The sequence below is a fragment of the Hyperolius riggenbachi genome, chromosome 12 (genome assembly GCF_040937935.1).
Source record: "Hyperolius riggenbachi isolate aHypRig1 chromosome 12, aHypRig1.pri, whole genome shotgun sequence".
NCBI lineage: Eukaryota > Metazoa > Chordata > Amphibia > Anura > Hyperoliidae > Hyperolius > Hyperolius riggenbachi.
Window position 1 is genome coordinate 112,493,810 of NC_090657.1, and position 17,383 is coordinate 112,511,192.

General features: G+C 42.5%; 1 protein-coding gene across 1 annotated transcript in view; it reads right to left on the bottom strand.

The window, feature by feature from the left end:
- Window positions 1-346, bottom strand: part of G6PC1 (glucose-6-phosphatase catalytic subunit 1) — a 48,966-nt gene extending 48,620 nt beyond the window's left edge. Inside the window, exon 1 of the mRNA XM_068264500.1 lies at window positions 56-346. Within this exon, the coding sequence (XP_068120601.1) occupies window positions 56-285 (230 nt within the window). The 5' untranslated portion in view covers window positions 286-346. The remainder of the gene's footprint in view (window positions 1-55) is intronic.
- Window positions 347-17,383: the final 17,037 nt, after the last annotated feature.

Genomic DNA, 17,383 nt, shown 5'->3' on the forward strand with positions numbered 1-17,383 from the left:
GAATGCTACCTATTTGTTTAGTGATGGAAGCATAATGTATAATATACATACTCACCACTTGAACACAAGATTAAGCCAGTCGCCAATCACTGCCACCCATATGAGTTTGATGCCCACTGGCTCCCAAAGGTGGAACCAGATGGGGAAGAAAATGAAGAAAGTGTTTCTAAGATCAGCAGCAAATGAGATAAACATAAACCAGTCTTGGGAACTCTTGTAGTTCACCTGGAGATATTGTACCATCTGAATGCCAAAATCATGAAGAACATCCATCCCTTTTTCCATTCTTATATTTATGAATCAGCTGAAGATATACTACACGGCCTTTCTCTTTGTGTTGCATGCCTTCACTGGTATTTATACTATCCCAGGGCTCCTGTTTACCACTGAAAACCTGCTTTCTGACCTTTGGACCTACAGAAAAAAAATTGCTTTGGTCAAAAGACGAAAACAGTGTTGTCGATCAAAGGTAATGTCACAAACATGTTTGGTACAATGCAGGTGAAAAACAGTTCCATTAGCCAACTTTATGTACGCAAAGTACTTTGTGCTATTTTGACCCTCAACATCTTTTTATGTTACTGATAGTGGATGAGTGTAGTAAAATGTTGTATATGCAGTTGTATAATTGCAGAAAGTAACTTATGCAGGTTCATACTTAAAAAAGAAAATAATTTCTGCTTGTTTGTACATGCTCCTTATGTATTGTTGTTCCTAACTGCTTGAATTTGAAACATTTGGAAATTTCACAATAAAGCAATGATCAAAAAGGTTGGAAATACTGTATGCGATACTCTGTTTTTTTATTTGCACCAGTCCTGTCCAACTGGCAGACCGAGGGTTGCATATGGCCCACCATAGCTCTGGTTGCAGCCAGGCCACCTGTCAACATTAAGTCCTGCCCCCCTCAAGGCCATGCAATGCGGAGCGGAGTGATATTACCCCCACCTCTGTCAGCTTTAATGACAGAGTGATACAACATTTGATCCAGTGGCGCAACAATAGGGGCTGCAAGGAATGCAGCCGCGGAGGGTCCCGGGGCCCCTCTGGGGCCCGCCCAGGGCCGTTTTGGGAGGCAGGAGGGTTCGCAGCACAAGAGGGGAGCTCATTGGCCACCCACAGCGGTGCCGAGGGGAGCCCCCCCCCCTCACCTTCAGCATTAATCGGTGGCAGCAGCAGTGGGCAGAAACAGGGAACACGGATATACTTCTGCATTCCACCCGACAGAAGTTCTTTTCTGCAAGTGTCTGACGCTACTTCCTGTTTAACAGGAAGTAACGTGAGGTGCTTACAGAGACCGGACCTCTGGCGCATGGAACAGGCATGTCCGCATTCCTGTGGGTGGGCAATGTTCTCCCCTCATGCTTCACCTGCCAGGTGAATAAATTATTTTGAATTTCAAGTGCCACCACCGGGCACAGAGATATCAGGAGGCATGTCAATACTCATTTTAAATGGGGGTGCTGACTAAATTGCAGTTATCTACATTTTAACACAGAAATCCGATACTCCCCTCCCTTACTTATGATCAATTTTTGCAAAATTTAAAAGTTTTATTCGATCTGATTTTGTCAACAAATTCAATCAGTCTTTTAAAAAAAAAAAAAAAATGGAAAGTCAATCATGTTTTCCTTTGTTTTATTGAAAAGAATTGAAGATTTGATTGATTGGATTGTATCATATATGGCCATTTTTAAACTAGGTACACACATGCAATAACTGTTTCGGGCAAGATGGTATATACTGTAGATGCCTCTGCAGGCTAGCAATTTGTTCTGTTGCTATGGAGAAGGGCAGATGAACAATGAGCCTGACGCAACAAAGGGAGAGGACAGATCTCATGATAACACATTGGGGAGGGTTGGGGGCTGCTACACCAGATTCTCAGCAGAAGTAGTCTTTAATGGCTGTTTGGCCGAGTTTAATTTATTGTGTGTACGACCCTTCTGTGACATATTTCCCTAAAACGATAGTTATCTCAGGAAATCTGAGACATGTATTGTGACATCAACCTCCAATTCCTGTTCCCTTTGTCACAGCTTTCCCTTCAGTCCTCAGACACTAAGGATCTTCTGAAGGCATTCAGCACTGTAGACAAAGTAACCTTTTGGATTGGTTGGTGAGTTCACATACAATACAATTTTGATTCAAAATTCAAGCACTTTATTGTTGTTGTGTAACACAACAAAATTACTTTTCATGACAGCCCCATGGTGCATATAGGACAGGATTGTATGCATAATCTATACAATCTTCGATCTTGTTCAGATATTGGGGATTATTAATATTATTTATACAGCGCCAACATCTCCTGCAGCGCTGTAAAGAGTATATTGACTTGTCACTTAGTGCTGCAACAGTGCAGCAATAGTCCAAAATAAAGGAAGTTGGGCACCCTGGAGCACCCACAGCACCTGATATCAGGGTTCTGTGGGGACTCCAGGGTGTCAACGTGGGTGGGCGCGATAGGTGCAGTGAACGAGGAGGAGAGCGGGAGTCCCGCAGGGATGGAGCTCTAGCTAAATTAAGTATAACTAGAGCCCTAAGCATCTTTAAATTTCCCTCCAAGCCTCCCCATTGGTCCATTACCTGTAGCAATAAAAAGTATGTGAACCCTTTGGAATTCTATGGATTTCTGCACAAATTGGTGATAAAATGTGATCTGATCTTCATGTAAGTCACAACAATAGATAAATAATTTAATGTTTCCATGTTTTTATTGAACACACCATGTAAACATTCACAGTGCAGGTGGAAAAAGTATGTGAACCCTTCGCTTTAATAACTGGATGAACCTCCTTTGGCAGCAATAACCTCAACCAAACATTTCCTGTAGTTGCAGAACAAACATGCACAGCGGTCAGGAGTAATTCTTGACCATTCCTCTTTACAGAACTGTTTCAGTTCAGCAATATTCTTGGGATGTCTGATGTAAATGGCTTTCTTAAGGTCATGCCATTGCATTTCAATCAGGTTGAGGTCAGGACTCTGACTGGGCCACTGCAGAAGGTGTATTTTCTTCTCTTTAAGCCATTCTGTTGTTGATTTACATCAGTGCTTTGGGCCATTGTCCAGTTGCAACACCCATCTTCTGCTGAGCTTCAGCTGGTGGACAGATGGGCTTAAGTTCTCCTGCAAAATGTCTTGATAAACTTTGCATACTTGTTCGGCTCATACCCGAATATGTTGCTTTTGCTCTGTTAAGCAATCCCACCCTCCATGCCCCTGTGGCAGCCCCCCGAAGACCCCATTTTTTCCCACAGACTTTCATTGAAAAATTTTAAACTTTTGCCACTCGTACAGCTTTGAAGTTACACTCAGTAAACTCTTGAGGCTGAAAAATTCTCACATTTTGGGCATCCAAAATAGTGCGCAGAGCCATAAACAACCAATCAGATTTTCCCTATTGACTTCAATGAGGAAATGTAAACAGCTGTAATTTTCACAGTATTAAAGCCAGAATTCCCAAACTTGGCACAGTGGGTCACTGGGTGACTGGGGCTAAAATTTGGCTAAGTGGGAAAAGCCACATACAACCAATCAGACACCAAGCCAACATAATTTGGTTTCTTCAGAAACTACACCATCTAGTTTTTATTGTTATAGTGATTGTCTACAGGGAAAGGAAAATCACATCTTTGTTGTCCAGGGCTGCCCCTCTAGTAAACAGCCACTTCCAATGGAAAGGCTTGGAGTGCTAGCTTTTAGAATGCCACCTATGGTGGCCTATAAGAGGGTGCAATCAATAACAGATCACCTTATTCGGGCAGACCTAGGCTCCAGTTGGGCCAATCCACTGACAGCCCTTGCCCCTATTAGAAAAGGTACGTTTCCATGTCTGAATTGTTTATGCTGTCAACTAGTTCTAAAGGGAAGGAGCTTTAACCATCCTATGCAGGGCCACCAGATTAAATTTTGGCACTATGCCACATGTGAGACATCATGGGTGGTATTTGCAATCAAATGTCTTTGTGGCAAGTTATATATTGGAGAAACCACAAGACCGGTTAAGGATAGAATTATAGAACACAGATCTAAAATCAATGTGGCCATTCGTCGTAATCAAAATATCTCTGAGATTGATTCCCCTGTGGCCCAGCATTTTGTATAAATGGGACATGTGGCCAACCAATTACGTTTTTTTGTTCTAGAAGTGGTCACACTGTTGAGAAGAGGCGGTGACAGAGAGGCAGCTTTGCTTCATAAAGAGGCTCGTTGGATCAAAATCCTACAGACCCTAACCCCATTTGGGATGAATGCGGAGTACAGGCCCAAATAGTGTATGGCTCTTTGTTACATGATATCCTACTGTTCCCTTTAGAAGGGAAATATTAGATGTTAAGCTTTAGATAATTATGATCGAGTTTTTATTTCTTTTTCTTTTCTCTTTTTATTTCAGTATTAGGTGGACCTCTTCATGTTCTCATCTATTTATCCTGTTGTTTGGTGGACCTGCAGGACTAGACGCCATTGGAAGGTATGTGGGGTGGATGTTCCTTTCTATGTGGCTATGGAGGTAGTGGTTGGCATCCTTTGGTAAATATGTGCAGCTCTTTATTATAGTGCTGTAGATTATTTTATCTGAATTTGATTAGAAGTTCCCTGTTTAATTTTATTAGAGTGGTGTCATTGTACTAGGAGTGCTGGTTGTTAATTTTAAGTCTAGATGGTGGCCTTTTGTCTTTGGCAGCTCAGGTGTTAGATTTATTAGCCATTTTATGGGCCGGCATGCATGCCCTAGCATAAACATACACACGCTGAGCGCTCTCCTGTTTGCGCTTCAGCGTGGTTTCAGAGTATTTCCTTTACGAGATTCCCTTCTCAGCATTGGACGGACGCTGTACGTGTCACTTCCGGTTTGCGGCTGACGTCACATCCGGTCTTGCATTCCAGCGTGTGTACGGGTAGATGCTGGGCGCAGCTGCAGGGCTTGATCTCTTTCCTGACATGCGCTGTTCTCTTTGAGAGACGCCAATACACAGTATTTAAACCCACTTGCCACCATTGCCGATCGCACTCCTGTATTAGCAGCTGGGTTGACCCTCTACCGGCCTTCAGGATCGTAAGTATATCTAGCTGTACATTTCTATGATTAGACTGTTGCCTGCAGTTTGTTTAGTCTCTGCTTAGATCTTGTTCTGCTTTCAGTTGAGAGGTTGTATATGGCAGTTCCTTATAAATCATTTAGACTATATGACTATATGTTATGGCTATGTCCATTATTTTGTGCCTTATCCCTCTGCATTATAACATGCCTTAGCTGCATGGATTAATATTGCCCATTGTGTGTAATTTTAAGGTCCTTGGCAGGTTTATACAGTTTGGTAGCAGTCCTTGGCAGGTTTATACAGTTCGGCTGCAGTACTAGACACATAAATAGCTTGGTCTTGTCTTACACCTTGATCCCCTTTTAGTGTGGTCATGGTGTTGTGGTCAGGGGTGCTCATCCGGATTCCGGATAACCCGGACATCTGAACATTTTTACGCTATCCGGATCAGATTCCGGATTTCTATAGAAATCCTGATAGCTATCTGCGGATATTTAGCCGCATACCCCGGCTATCCGGATCTGAAATACTGTAACTAAGGAGATTATGTCCTGGAGCCAATCAGCGGGCTCCCAGCAGAAGCCCTAGCAACCAATCACAGAGGGGAACCCTGGCCAGCCCCATCTGATCTCATTGAGCCAATCAGAGGGCTACAGCCAAAACTCTGGCACCCAATCACAGAAAGGAACACAGGACAGCCCCCTTGTATAATAAGGAGGGCTGCCATGATGAGACATATCGTCTTAGCTTGCGGAATGCTCAGAGAGACATGCTCCAGTGCTGGTGGCCTAGCAAGGGGGCTGTACACAGTTATAAACCTAAAGCTGTTCAGTGATTATGACCGTTCACTACTATCACTACACTATTGTTAAATCGTTAATTAGCTTGATCGATGTCATACTGTGACAGTCAGTGGGTGCTCCAGTGCTGCTGGGCCTAGTAGCAAGGGCTGTACACAGTGATGTTCAGTGATTAACCCCTTCACTATCACTACACTATTGTTAAATCGTTAATTAGCTTGATTGATGTCATTGTATGAAAGTCAGTGTGTGCTGCAGGCTATGTGTCTGTGTCTGTGCTTTGCACAGACCAGGCCAGCTGCTGCCTGCTGGCCAGCTATTAGCCTTAGGTATAGGTTAGGGATTAGGGGATAGGATGATTACTGTGTTATTGTGTAGTTAGTACTGTAGTACTGCAGTCAGTGTGCTAGTAGTTGTTAGAGTAGTAGTAGTACTATTGTGTTAGCTTTCTACAGAACTGCTGTGCTGTGAGCAGTGCCAGTGTGACAGTTAGTGTGCACTAGTGTCTTCTCCTCTGCTGTCTGACTGTCACTCGGCACTTGGCACGTGTCACTTGGCACGTGTCACTTGCCAAGTGTCACATGCCACGTGGCATTTGCCACGTGTCACATGGTACTTTGCCAAGTGTCACGTGACAGTTGGCAAGTGACACTTGGCAAGTGCCGCGTGACAGTTGGCAAGCGCCACGTGACAGTTGGCAAGTGCCACGTGACACTTGCCATGTCCGGCATGCTCCTGGCACACGTTACACCTGCTGCTGCTGCATTGCCCTGCTCCTGCTGCCTGTGCAGCTCCTACCACCAGGCCAGGGTGCCAAAGCCACTGATACCACCTATATTTAACCCAAAACACAATTGCTGCGTCATTTTTTGGAGGTGTCTTGGCTGAAAACTGTCATGTCCCAGTTGTGCGGTTGGACTTTGGACACAATATGAGCTGCACAACCACTGTCTGGAACCTAGGCCTAATGGTGACAGCCATTTTTTTTTTGGGGGGGGGATTTTAAGTCCCCACATCATCAATTAGTGTTACCCTTTAAGAAATAATGATGCTACATGCCTCATTTACCCTTAAAAACGTTTTTAAAGCAATTTAAAGGGCACTTCCAGTTTTTCTATCCGGATATCCGAATTCGCCCGGATAATGCGTTCGGATATCCGCATGAACGCGGATATCTAAACATTCGGATTCGGATATCCGATCCGGATATCTGGGTATCCGGATCAATTCGGATTTTAAAAAGTGGTATCCGAGCACCCCTGGTCGTGGTCTGTTTGGTCATGGTGTTTTGGTTTGCTGGCTACTTACCACTTCTATTATATGCCTTTTTCTAAGGCTTTATGTACATCTGGTTGCTGCAGATGTGTTTTTCCACCCTCTGATGCTCCTGCCATGTATTGTCCACAGGATAAATAGGTTTGTTAAGAACATTACATTATTTTCTCTGCATTATTTGTTGTGCTATCTGTATTTTCTATTGTGACATTTGGACCAGTATTTATAGGTCCTTTGTGTGTGTCACTGGCTATTTCTAGCAGTTCTATTGCCTTTTTCTCTGGTAACCGGGGGTGTAATAAGCAGACTGATATAAACTAGTCTGCAGGCTTTTTGTTACCCTGGGTTTCTTTTCTTGTTGACACTTTTTCCTTCTTTGGATGAGTGTTAAGACTTATCTGTATAGGTCTTGGTGTATACACTAAGTCCATACACTCTTTTCTGGGAAATCCCTCTGTGAGGTGCTGGGATTTACTTTTTACATTATATTAATGTTGCTAATGTATGCTTATTTGTGTTTTTTTGTAGATAGTGCTTTGTGCATTTGGTCTGATAAAGGGCCTTTTGCCCGAAACGAGCGTGTCGTAGCCTTATTTGTATTGCACTAAGTTTGCACTAGCTTTTTTTTTTTGCTGTCATATTCCTGTTTTGGAAAAACTCTGTAAATCTATATGGAGCTTCTTACGGAGAGATTTTATGGAACCCTTTTTTGTATTTGTGTCAATAAAGATTTTTTTTATATTTTTGTACCACAAGACCTTGCATGAATTGTTTATGGTCCTTTCTATCTACATAATGCACTGAAGAGGACCAAAACTCTGAAACAGGCTGTCTGCATGTGGGGTTGATGTGGCTCTGTAAAATGTAAAGCTATAGGCGTGCTAGAGACCAGCGGTTCTGGATACAAGCCTGGCTCCAGGGGCATAACGAGATAATTTGCATATTTAATAGCGGTGCATTGTGCATAATCACAGATATTCACTTAAAGCTGAATTATCGCAAGCACCTTCTTTTTTAAGAAGACAAATCACACTAAGCATTGCTTTTTAGAAGGAGGGCTTTTCGGTCTCTTTTAGTCCCCTTTACTTTCCTAATGGTTTTGGGTCACCCCGAGCTGCTTGGTTACTCTGTTCTAATGAATAGGTGCTAGCTTACTGAACAGGAAGAGCTGAGATTCCTGCTGAGAGCGGAGCCCTTAACCATTACACTATCCAACCTCAAGGCTGTTCAGAAAATGTTGTCCATACAAATTTTGTACAGTAGACTTATCAAATATTTGCCTGCAGAGGAATAAAACACAGAGACAAAGACATTAAACTCTATTGCAGAGGAGTGAATGCAAACTGACTGCGTAGAAGCCTCATACTGGGTTCTAAACTTGTCACAAATGTTAGATTAAATTGTATAGAAGGGCAATGACTTGGCTAAACATTCAATGAATGTGATTGGACTATACAACAAAACTATAGAACTACAACATTAAAAAGTAGACAGGAGCTTATGCGCAGTGCAATGGCAGATGAACACCTAAGCTGAAAGCTCTGTGCCTATGTAGCTTATCGAGCTTTTACAGCATGCAACTGAGGTGAATCAACCTCATTCTCCCTTAGGTCGGTGTTATGTCCAGGAAGCCTAAGGAACTCCAAAGTTGAGAGAGTAGGACCCCAAAAAAATCAAGGCTCAGAGTCCATCATCATGGATTTACTTCTCCTCACATGGAAGTGCAGCATCTACAGTAGCCAGGTCAGATAAAGATGGCCAGTTTTTGTGAAAAATTGGGATACATACAAGCTCTTCAAAATATATTTAAAATAGGTTTAAAAAGTAGTTGGATTTCATGGTCAATACCCTGTCCATGCACATTCATGTGATAGGGACTTGTGTTGATGACCTCAAATGCAACTGTGACGCACTAGCTGATGCCAAGGAAGAGGATCACCAAACTTTTCAAGGGTATGACCATTGTCTAACTTTGGAGCATAGAGAAATCTAAAGCTGGCCACTAACGGTCCAATTTCTAGCGAAAAATCGTTCGAGCGATCAGAAATTCTGATCGGACGAAAAATCGTTCACTACATCATCAACTAACCAATCTTTGCTTCCTATCTATCACGACCACCAAGAAAATCCAAATTTTCGTTCGACGAAAATTCATTCGGGCGACCGACATTTTTTTTCACTCGTTTATAATCGATTGTGTCCACCAATGGAGATTATTTACAAACAATCCGATCAGAATTTCTGATCGCTCAAACGATTTTTCGCTAGAAATTGGACCGTTAGTGGCCAGCTTTAGTATGTCTAATTAGGCCTTATCAGCAAGTAAACAGGAAGTATAAAATTAGGGCTGTCAGGTGTTCCACTCTGTGCCATCGTTTGGGCTAATAAGTAAACACAGGAGGTGAACCCTTTTGTGCTGCCAGGACACCAGGAAGTAAACACTGCAGGGTTTTTGTAAGATATCTGTAAGTTGTAACAAATGTTTTTCTTTGAAGGTTAATATGCTGTTGCATATCTTCTTAGAGCAGAGAGGAAGCTCTGAGTTTAGGTCCGCTTTAAAATCTGACAGAACCAACAGGTTTTGGACTAGTCCATCTCCTCACGATGAAGTCTCAGGGTTTCCTTTGTTTTCAAAAGCATTTGCTGAACGACTTTGCTAAGTCTAACTGCCAAAATAATGCACAAGCGAGTAGGGAGGATTGCTGGTGGTATCTTACTATTTTGGCAGTTAGACTTAGCAACTGCCATTTAGAAAATGTTTTTGAAAACAAAGAAATCCCCAATGAGGAGGTAGACATGTCCAAAACATGTCAGATCTGACAGATTTTAACTGCTTAATGTTTTCACTATAGTGGTCCTTTAAAAAATGGTAGTTGGATAACAACAGTGAAGGCCAGGATGCACTGCTGCAATGCTGAGCTTATTTCAGTAATGTGTCTCAGTCTCTTGTGCTGTGCAGCAGTGTGTTCTGACAATGAACTGCTGCATGCATTTCTGTGCCAATACACTGCTGTATCATTTCAATTAATGCTGCAACGCAGAGCAACACACGTGCCATACATTTTTGTAAAGAGAAGCAAATGGTTGGCACGCCAATAAATTGGTTCAGAAAGATCTGTAATTCATGCTGCATTTAATATAATCCAACATTTCAAAGCAACCAAGTACCTCTTTATAAAACAACAAAACATTGCAAGTTCACCTGAAAAAGAATCATCAACAATTAATCACCATAATGCACAATAAATAAATACATTTGAAGTAGCCCAAGAAAAAGAGGGTCATCATCGTGTAGGAACATGAGTACCAAACACTAAGGTAGCGAATCTGTGGACAAGTTTCAAAGTTGGCTAGCCAGGAAAAAGAACCACTATGAAAGTTGAAGTCAATAATGGATCATTAGACTGGGAGCAAGATAGGAAGATAAAAAGCCAACATAGGATGCTGCATGAAAGGATACTGAGCCAGTAGTTTTAGTTGAAGGACGAATGCCTCGACTAGGACTTGCCATCTTGAACTCACCAGACCACAAAACAATTTTGGGAGCAGAACAGAGGCTACCGTATATACTCACATATAAGCTGACCTGCGTATAAGCCGAGGTACCCACTTTTCCACCAGAAACCAGGAAAAAGTGATTGACTCACGTATAAGCCCCCTCTCCAGTCTAGCCCTCTCCCCATAGCCAGATGTGCTCCAAGGATGATACAGCTGTGTCTTAAGATGCCACTAGATGGCGTCATAGATATGATGCACAGCGATTGCCACACAAAATGAATCCCTGATCATTGAACAGATGACAATGCTGCTTGCATGTTCTTCTCCACAAGCCAGGGGACACAGGTAGTCCTGAGCGGCGCACTCTGCACACCATGTTGTAGTGGATGGAGGGCACTTACACAGCAGGGAGACAGCTGGCAAGAGCAGTATCACTAGTGCATGATCTTTACACTTCTCTGCCAGTAACAAAACCTGCTCCACCCTCTATTCTGCTCCACCGACTCGCATATAAGCCGAGGAGGTAACTTTTCAGCACATTGGAGTATAAGTCTAACTTTTAATTACCGTATTTTTCGGAATATAAGACGCACTTTTTCTCCCCCAAAAGTGGGGAGAAAAAGTCAGTGCGTCTTATATTCCAAATGTTAACAATTTAGCACTGGCATATTGGCCTCAGCCAGGCAGTATATGCGGCCATTTGTCCCCCTCTTATACGCAGCCCTGGAGTTATAAGAGCCACCAGTCACATGCGGGTCAGTGCAGAGCGGCAGGTATGGCAGCATACTGTGGCCGCGATCGGTATGGATGTCGGGGAGGCGGCCGGAGATCAGCCTGCTTGGCTCTAAGTAAGAGGCATGCTATTCATGCAGAGCGCAGCGGAAGGCGTTATTACCGATCCGGGATCCAGCCGACGAGTCCTCCATCTGCTTTTCTATCTTCAATACCGGCTCGCGCTGATCCCCGTCCTGTTACTTCCTGGTCTGACGCTCTCTCTCTCACTGCGTGACCTCGGCGGCTCACGTGCGTCAGGGTCACGCAGTGAGAGAGCGTCAGACCAGGAAGTAACAGGACGGGGATCAGCGCGAGCCGGTATTGAAGATAGAGAAGCAGATGGAGGACTCGTCGGCTGGATCCCGGATCGGTAATAACGCCTTCCGCTGCGCTCTGCATGAATAGCATGCCTCTTACTTAGAGCCAAGCAGGCTGATCTCCGGCTGCCTCCCCGACATCCATATCGATCGCGGCCACAGTATGCTGCCATACCTGCCGCTCTGCACTGACCCGCATCTGACTGGTGGCTCTTATAACTCCAGGGCTGCGTATAAGAGGGGGACAAATGGCTGCACATACTGCCTGGCTGAGGCCCACTGGCTGCCTAAAGGGGTCTCTTTGGCGACCAACAGGGGGTCAAAAAAAACGGAAAAGCATAATGAATGTGGTTAATGGAGCTGCTGGGGGTGGCAGGGGGTTAGTGTAGCTTGTAAGGTAGCAGGCATTAGTTTAGCTTAGATAGAGATCTTGGGAAGGGGGCAATGTCCACAAGACGCTCCTGGAACTTGGACGCACCTAGGTAAACTGTATTTTTTATTTTCCCCTGATTTTTATCCTCTAAACCTAGGTGCGTCTTATATTCCGGAGCGTCTTATATTCCGAAAAATACGGTACAAACAATTACATCTGGGCAGGCAAAAAGACTTAAAATGGAAATTTAACATACACCTAAAAATAAAGGAGGACTAGGCCTTCCCCATATGGAACTGTATTATCATGCCTGCGTATTGGATGTGTCTAAACATTGGTGGAACAATAATCAAGATAAATCTTGGGTGGAAGTAGAAAAATCGACTTATCCAGTGACTCTTAAAGATGCTATTTTGGGTACACTTATGGGTATCAAATTACCTTACTCTACATTAATCGCATGCATGGCCACTTTAAAGTCATGGCAGTTCTGCAGGAACCATATACCTTCAGTAGCATCTGAGAATTCCCAAATTCGACTGGAGCTAAAAACAATAGCCAATATAATGAGAGATATAGATTTTTCTATGTGGACCAGGGCTGGGATATCTACTCTAAATTAAATTTTCGAGGGTGATAATTTATGGGATTTTGACAAACTCAAATTTAGTTTAGACATGACTCAATTTTTTACATATTTGAGACTTAAGCATTGGGTAAAATTGACTTTAGGTCAGTGCACACCAAAAACCGCTAGCGGATCCGCAAACGCTAGCAGTTTTTGAAGTGGCTTTCAGAGCGATTCTATGTATGTTTAGAGCGATTTTCTAAACATGCCTGGCATTTTTGGAGCATTTTTGTGTAGCAGATTTTATATTTTGTTACAGTAAAGCTGTAACTGAACAGCTTCTGTAACAAAAAAGCTTGGAAAACCGCTCTGATCTGATCTATCTTTCTCAAGTGGTACCTCAAACCCAGAAAATTGGCCTCATTTTACCCTTCACAATCTCTGATTTGTTGGAGGCAGTGCAGCCAGGTGGGTACACTGTCTTATCTACTATGGGAATGACCAAAACTTGATGATTATTGGTATGAGGTCCAGAATAAAATAACCACCCTCATGCATCATTCATTCTCACTATCTCCAGCTCTGGCAATTCTGAACATAGGCATAGAAGAGTTAGACCTTAACCCTCCTGGCGGTTTGTCAAAATCCGCCAGGGGGCAGCAAATACGTTTTTTAAAATTTTTTTTTTTTCATGTAGCGAGACGAGCATCAGCGGCATCCCCCCAGCCCCAGCCCCCCCAGCCCCCTTCAAAGAACGGGATCTCTTGGAGGGCTTCCCCCGTCGCCATGGCAACGGGGCGGGATGACGTCACCGACGTCGTGACGTCAAAGGGGACTCCGATCCACTCCACGGCGCTGCCTGGCACTGATTGGCCAGGCAGCGTACGGGGTCTGGGGGGGGGCGGCTGCGGCGACGCGTACAGCGGCGGATCGGCGGGTAGCGGCGGCGATCGGGCACTGCACGCAGCTAGCAAAGTGCTAGCTGCGTGCAGCAAAAAAAATTGTGCAAATCCGCCCAGCGGGGCCTGAGCGGTGCCTCCCGGCGGCATAGCCCGTGCTCAGCACGGGCTTACCACCAGGGAGGTTAAAAGGGACTCCGAGCAGTGCAGAAACTATGGATAGATGCATATCATTTAAAGAGACACTGAAGCGAAAAAAATATATGATATAATGATTTGGTTGTGTACTATGAATAATTACTAGAAGATTAGCAGCAAAGAAAATATTCCCATATTTTTTTTTTTAAGGAATATAGTGTTATTTCTAACATTGCATCATTCTATAATATGTTCAGATTACACAACACTCAGCATTCAAAATGATTCTTTCAGAGCAGTCTGTGAACTAATGACCTCTCCTCTGGCAGAGAAAAAGTAAATAGTTCAATAACAGTTGAGATAATCAAAGTCAGAAAACAGCCCTCTCCACGACTTTAAAAGTCGTAGAGCTTAATGGCTTTTTTGCATAGAGATAACAAATGGAGTTTCTTAACTCTTCCTGTACTGGAAACAATTAGACTGATGTATCTGATCTTAATGTTTTATTTCTTAGCTGTACTACACATACAAATCATAATATGATTATTTTTTTTCACTTCAGTGTCTCTTTCAAGCTCTCTTTCTCCTCTTTCCAATGATATATAAACCGCCGCCCGACGCCTTTTAGTTTTCGCTATTTTTGCGATTGAAATTGCCGTGGCCGCGGAAATATTAATTGTATTACACAGGGCGACTTTTTCTCAAAGTCAGCAGCTCCATTCAGCAGAAAAAGTCGCCCTCTGTAATACAATGTAACTATGGAAAGATTGATATCATTTTTAAGCTCTCTTTCTCCTCTTTCTGATGACACCTAAATCGTCGTCCTACGGCTTTTAGTTTTCTCTATTTTCGCGATCGAAATCGCGGCCGCAGCAATTTCAATAGCGAAAACTAAAAGGCATAGGGCGGTGGTATATATATATCATTGGAAAAAGGAGAAAGAGAGCTTTAAAATTATATGCATCTTCCCATAGTTTCTGCACTGCTCAGAGTCCCTTTAAGTATAGTCTGGCTGTTGTTCATATCCTTGCGGCAGCTAGGCATCTCCTTTTATCAAATTGTAAATCTGCGGAACTTCCTTCTCTAACCCACCTCCTTCAGTTAACACAACATAACCTGTCTATGTAATCAAGATTGAGGGCTCATAGGGGAAAGAATGATCCTGAATATATTATGGAATTCACCTAAGCAGATACATGGGTGACCTATTTTAAAGGGGTTGTAAATTGTGCGGATTGAGTAAGTTGAGTAAAATGTGTTTGCCATGTTTTCTTCTTAGTGATTGTGAGCTTTGTTGTTATTATCAGACTGATTTTCATTAGCATCTCCTAATCTAGAAACCAGTTAAAAATGTGACCAGGTAAAACTGTTACTGCTTAACCTTTCGGGGACCGACGTAGTTTGAATCTACGTCCAGCAGGTGGTGCTGCAGCCCTGTCAGGATGTAGATTTAACGTCTACGATAACCATCCCGACGCGATCATGCGCACTGGAGAGGGGAGATTAAGCTGTCATATGACAGCTGACATCTCCCTCAGTGATCAGAAGCCATTGTGTATGGCTTCTGATCATGTGATCACTATGATCGCCGGCGGATCATAGTGATCACTTACAGAGCTGCGGTGTTAGGGTGGTAAAGAAGAAGATTCACTCATCTTCCTGCCGTTCCCCCAGCGATCCCCTCCGCTCTGGCCGTTATCTCCGCTGTATTGACACTAAGTGCTGGGTTCCGGCTTGATGACATCATCAAGCCATGACCCGGAACTTAACGTCTGTACGAGCAGGGAAGCCAGCGAGCGGAGGTGTCCACAGCTGCTCATCGCTGGAGCCTGGGAGGTGAGTAAAGGCTGCTGGCGAAAGGGGGGGGACATCTGGAGGCAGGGGGAACACTCAGCCCAGCAAACCCCAGCAGGGATCCGGTGGCCTGACCCCCCCAAACGCGCCCCCCCACAAGTAAAATACCTGGTTTTCAGTTGTAGCAATGGTAGAGGTGTTTTCACTGCTCACCTTACTAGGTTTACTGTTTAATTTTTATAGTTCTTTTCCTTTTTAACCACAACTCTATACTGCAACAGGCTCTAAAGAGTTATCTTATTGTAGAGTTATACTATATTTATGCTACTTATGTGTTGGCACGGCCAGACGTTACTGCTCAGCATGTGTAACTCTCCGTTGTTCTAGGCCCATGTGGCCCAATGTACTAATTTTGTTGGTAAAATAGACTGGCTGAACTCGACAAACGTATGTCTTTTTTCAACCCAAATAACTATGTAACTATGTAATAGACATAATCATCTGTTTTAATGCATATATTTGTATGTTGAAACACTTTCAATGAAAATCTTTGAATTAAAAAAATAAATTTAAAAAGAGGGGAAAACGCGAGTATATAAGGTAATTAACTTGTTAGAGAAATGGCAGTTGAAAAATGACAGTTGACATTTGGCAGTTGGAAAACAGTTGAAAAATGGCAGTTGAAATAGGACAATTGGATAATGGCAGTTAAAAAATAACAGTTGAAATTTGGCAGTTGGAAAATGACAGTTGAAAAATTACAGTTTATCTGTTGTTTTTCAACTGCCATTTCTCAACTGTCCTTTTTTACTGCCAATTTTAAACTGTTTTTCAACTGCCATTTTCCAACTGTCATATTTCAACTGTCGTTTTCCAACTGCCAAATCCCAACTGTTGTTTTTCAACTGCCATTTTTAAACTGTCATTTTTCAACTGCCAAATTTCAACTGTTGTTTTTCAACTGCCATTTTCCAACTGTCATATTTCAACTGTCTTTTTCCAACTGCCAAATCCCAACTGTTATTTTTCAACTGCCATTTTTAAACTGTAATTTTTTCAACTGCCAAATTTTAACTGTTGTTTTTAACTGTCATTCTCCAACTGTCATTTCCCAACTGACTTTTTCCAATTGACATAGTGGTAAAAATGTTTCTGTACCGCGTTAGCCAAACAAATTATGTAGGTAGAAAAAAACAAAGTCTTGTAAAAGACTATCATTATCAGTTAGCCATTAAAAGGTATTACTTCTCCAATTGACATATAAACTTTCAATTTCCAACTGTCATTTTCTAAATGCCAAATTTTAACTGTTTTTTAATTGCCATGTTCCAACTCCAAAATTTTAACTGTTGTTTTTCAACTGCAATTTTTCAACTGGCGTTTTCCAACTGCCAAATATCAACTGTTTTTTTTCCAACTGCCATTTTTCAACTGTTTTTCTTGAATTGCCATTTTTCAACTGTAATTATCTGACTGCCAAATTTCAACTGTTTTTACCTGCCTTTCCAACTGTCATTTCTCAACTGCCATTTTCCAACTGTCATTTTCCAACGGCCAAATTTCAACTGTTTTTTAACTGTAATTTTTCAACTGTGATTTTCCAACTGCCAAATTTCAACTACTCTTTCTCAACTGTTGTTTTCCAACTGCAAAATTTTAAACTGTTGTTTTTTAACTGCCATTTTCCAACTGCAAAATTTCAAATATTTTTCAACTGTCATTTTCCAACTGCCATTTTTCAACTGTCATTTTCCAACTGCCAAATTTCAACTGTTGTTTTTCAACTGCCATTTTCAACTGTCATTTTTCAACTGCCATTTTCCAACTGCCAAATTTCAACTGTTGATTTTCAACTGCCATTTTTCAACTGTAAATGAAAATATTTAGAGAGTTTAGCCT